This window comes from Monopterus albus, unplaced genomic scaffold, assembly GCF_001952655.1.
Source record: "Monopterus albus unplaced genomic scaffold, M_albus_1.0 scaffold265.1, whole genome shotgun sequence".
NCBI classification, from domain to species: domain Eukaryota; kingdom Metazoa; phylum Chordata; class Actinopteri; order Synbranchiformes; family Synbranchidae; genus Monopterus; species Monopterus albus.
This window is the reverse complement of record NW_018128145.1, coordinates 113,950-117,852: the sequence shown is the minus strand read 5'-3', so window position 1 is coordinate 117,852 and position 3,903 is coordinate 113,950. Positions and strand designations below refer to the sequence as shown.

The 3,903-nt window shown below is 43.4% G+C and overlaps 1 protein-coding gene across 1 annotated transcript in view; it reads left to right on the top strand.

Annotated features, from left to right (window-relative positions):
• Window positions 1-693: 693 nt before the first annotated feature.
• The window catches only part of LOC109972668 (phospholipid transfer protein-like), a 14,115-nt gene continuing 10,905 nt past the window's right edge, over window positions 694-3,903 (top strand). The window contains exons 1-4 of the mRNA XM_020621678.1: window positions 694-749; window positions 1,534-1,659; window positions 1,788-1,872; window positions 3,068-3,196. Of these exons, the coding sequence (XP_020477334.1) occupies window positions 1,548-1,659; window positions 1,788-1,872; window positions 3,068-3,196 (326 nt within the window). The 5' untranslated portion in view covers window positions 694-749; window positions 1,534-1,547. The remainder of the gene's footprint in view (window positions 750-1,533; window positions 1,660-1,787; window positions 1,873-3,067; window positions 3,197-3,903) is intronic.

Genomic DNA, 3,903 nt, shown 5'->3' with positions numbered 1-3,903 from the left:
GCTTCAGACTAGTGTGTTGCCCACAGATGTGTCCACTGTGACTTTTTTTAGGTCATGCTAGTGTTGTATTCCAGTTCTTTGTACCACGCTAACTCTGAGAGACGAGACAGTCCGAGTAGCTTCAAAACAGTGCTGATTTATTCCATGAACACAGGTAAAAATTAACATTACACGCTCAGGTATCTTGCACCTCCAACATGCACGCAGGCAGCTGAAGGATGAAAGACCCCGAACCCAACAGGCCTGTACATTATATCGCTTTGGGCTAATCCCATACTACACAGGAACGTCAAACCGTGACGTGTCCCGGTGCAAGGCTTTGCAGCTGGTCATAGCAGTAGTCAAAACATGAAGAAAATCAATGTGTGATTGTCCGTTGATTGTGTGGTGTGTAGCTAAGACATTCTGACAGGACATCCAGTGACATGTCATGACATTAAGCATAAGAAGATATTATGATTATGATTATGATTAAACATGTCATACAGTAATCAACTTTCTATCTAGTTATCCTTGAACATAAACAACCTGGACTTCCCCATGAGAATGACTAAGCATTTAACAGCCTGAGCTAGACATCCTGTCTACACTAAATACTTCTAATACATGAAGTGTCTAACCAATGTCTATCTGACTAAAAATACCTAACACTAGCTTTGCCTCCTTTGTTGTAGGGGTTTGGAGGAAACCGTGTGCATCAGGTGAAGCTGTTTGAGCCTCCGAACAAGCCCGACAGTAAACTCTGAACAGTAGGTGGAAACTGTGACAGTGAAATAAGCACCTGCACGTTCAGAGGTTTGGCTAATGTGTGACTGTAGCCTCACTTGGTCTGACAGCTTATCAGATAAGATAAACAGTTACAGTTTGAAACCACAGCAGCCAAATCGCACAGATCATGTCCATGTTTGGTCAGATGTACAAACCTTGCAGCTTCATGCTCCGTGCGAAGAGACGTATAAGTAGAAGTGGGTTTATGGAAGCTGTGGTCACCTACTGCAGCCTCTGCACACACACAAACCACAGGTAACTGCTGCTTTTTCTTCTGTGGTACCAAGTAAAGCTGTTGCTCTGCTCTATTTTTTAATTATCTGTATAATAGATGCAGGGATTTAGAGCTGAATTTCACATCTGTGTAATTATGTGTACTTTGTGTTGATGTAGCAGTGGATCCACTTTCCTGTGGTGGTGTCACACGTCTGAGGGTCTGTGGCCTGAGTTTGTACTTGGCTGTACAAGTTTTGTGGAACATCATGTGTGGTATTTAGCTGATTACTAGGGAATATTTAACTCAAACACTGGTGTAACTTTACAAGTTGCAAAACTGAACTGAGTTTGTCTCTGTTAAATATCCCATGTTCATTGATCTTTACAGAACAGCCTTCTGTGTTGGGGCTAGTTTTGTGTCTCACTCTTGCAAAGACAGTAAAATATTCAGTGAAACAGGCTCAAGCTGCATGATGTGAGCCGCTGAGTTTAGACAGGACTCTGTGCTGCTTTCTCAAGAGTCCTCTTCTTCTTATTCCCATGTTACAGGTTTTTGCCTCAGGATGACTTCCTGCATTTTTGCCCTCCTCTTCTTCACCTCCCTGTTTTCCTCCATCGCTGCCATCGAGCCGGCCGATTTCAAACTGCGACTCACCGACAGATCACTGAACATGTGTAGGAGCTCCCAGCTTTCTACTTTCACTGTAGTGTTACCTCAGTCTGCCTGACAACAGTCTCTGTCTGTGGTTTAGTCACAGACTGGACTCCCAGGGAATGTGACATGCACCTGTTTGTTTTCACAGTGAGGGATCAAGCTGTGGCCATTCTCCAGGAGCTGGTTAACAGACCTTTTGAGAGCTTTCAGCGCAGTATCTGCACAATCCAGCAGTAAGAAGCTGCTTCCTTACCGCACTGCTCTCTAGCTGTTGTTTTACATTCACACATCTGGCTAGAGCACACCTAATTCTAATGTCAGACTGAGTGGTCTATTTATTTGACTAATCCAACAGTTCTGCAGTAAATCCTCCTCCATGAGTGTGATAATGTTCAGTTTGTGTTCATATAGGTGTTGGTTCACCTGTATGACTATTGTGGAGGCAGGAGTTTGAGCTGCTGTTCAAATGGACTGGGTTATACTGAGCTGGTTCCGGTATGGTAACAGAAATACCTCTCTGAACAAGATCACCTTCATGGAGGAGGATTTACAGCAGGACTGTTGGATTAGACCAACTCAGGTTGACACAGGTGTTCCTAATAAACTGACCACTGGGTGGATTTTAGCTGCGTTTCCACTATGAGAACCTAACGAGCGGTGTATCCCATACTTCCCTTAACCATTACCAAGGATAGCCTCTGGGGTTGCCGCTGCCCATCTTGCTTCATTTCTCCATCCACTGTGTTTCCTCTCTGTTGTTCTCTGTTTAGAGGAGGGAGGGGCTGCTCCTGCTGCTCCAGGGGCAGCTGTGTGTTTACACACAGATCTTGCAATGAGGTGAGAAGATGTAGACATTTAATCAATTATCAGTGACTGCTCTGTGTACATGCACCCCCTCCCCCCTCGCAGTCCTGGTACTTGATTTTAGTACTACCTGCTGAGAGGTACTGAAATTTATCTCCCAGAATGCACTTCCAAAGCAGGCGCACCATAGTGGAAACAAATGGAAAAAAACGCTTTTGATATCAGATCTTACTGGTGTAAAACCAAAATGTAACAGGTACAAACAAGAGGGAGAAGTGTAGAGCAGGTGGCACTGTTGGCACCAAACACATTTCTGATACTGAGATAAGGCCTTATGCTTGTACAGCGCTTTTCTATGCGTTGCAGCTCACTCAGAGTGCTTTCACACTATTTGGCCATTCACACCCCCAAACACTCACACACTGGTGTCATCACCGGGAGCAACTGTTGGTTCAGTGTCTTGCTCAAGGATACTTTGACATCTAGACTTGACAAGCCGGGAATCAAACTGCTAATCCTCCGGTTAGGAGACAACCCGGTATACCTCCTGAGCCACAGCCACTTGCCAAAGACTGCATCAGCATTCAGCTTCACAGCCGCTCTTTCTCTCAATCCTCTGCTCAGGTTCACGTTCACTCAGCTGGTTGTCAATCAAGCTGATCTACGTTTCCGGGAAAACTCCGGTTTCCAGCTTGTGATCCAGAACTTAGTCGTCACCGCCACCTTTGACCGACAGCTCGACCTGCATATTATGTAAGTTCTCTTCATGTCATGAACCAGACTGAAGGTGTTCAGACTCAAACTAAAACCACAGTCTGTCAGTGGGAGCAGCACAGACTTTAGTTGGAGCTTGCTAACAGCAGTTTAAGAGCCAGTGACTTGCTCCTAATTACAACTAAAAAAACTCAATCATATAATTGATCAGAGAAGGAACGGCCAATCAGAGATATCGATCCACCATGCATCTGCCATATTGTACAGTCATTTTAAATTCTTATACTTTTCAGTGGAATGTTATTGAATGAATGGCACTTTATTATAGACTCAAGGTCCAAATTAGAACAAATAGACAATAAAAGAACAGTTAAAAGAAACAATATAAAATAAAATAAAAACAAGAACAAGACATCAACCATAAACTACTGTCCCTTTAAAAGGCAGGCATACCAGTGTTTCCAGAGAGCAGAAGTAAAACACATGTCAATGTGTGCAACATTAGTCAACAATAAAATGATATGATTTTCAAAACCATTCAAGCGACAAATAAATTTAAACATCAGGTTTCTTAGAACAGCGGGAAATGTACTGAATCGAGATGACACGAACAATTCACTAGCACTCGTCCATCTAGGCTTTTTCAATAATATCCTTAGGGCGTCATTGTAAGGTACTGACAGTTTCTGAAGACTGCCCTTTTTATAGTTAGACCACAGATGGGCAGTGTACAAGGAAGTACAATA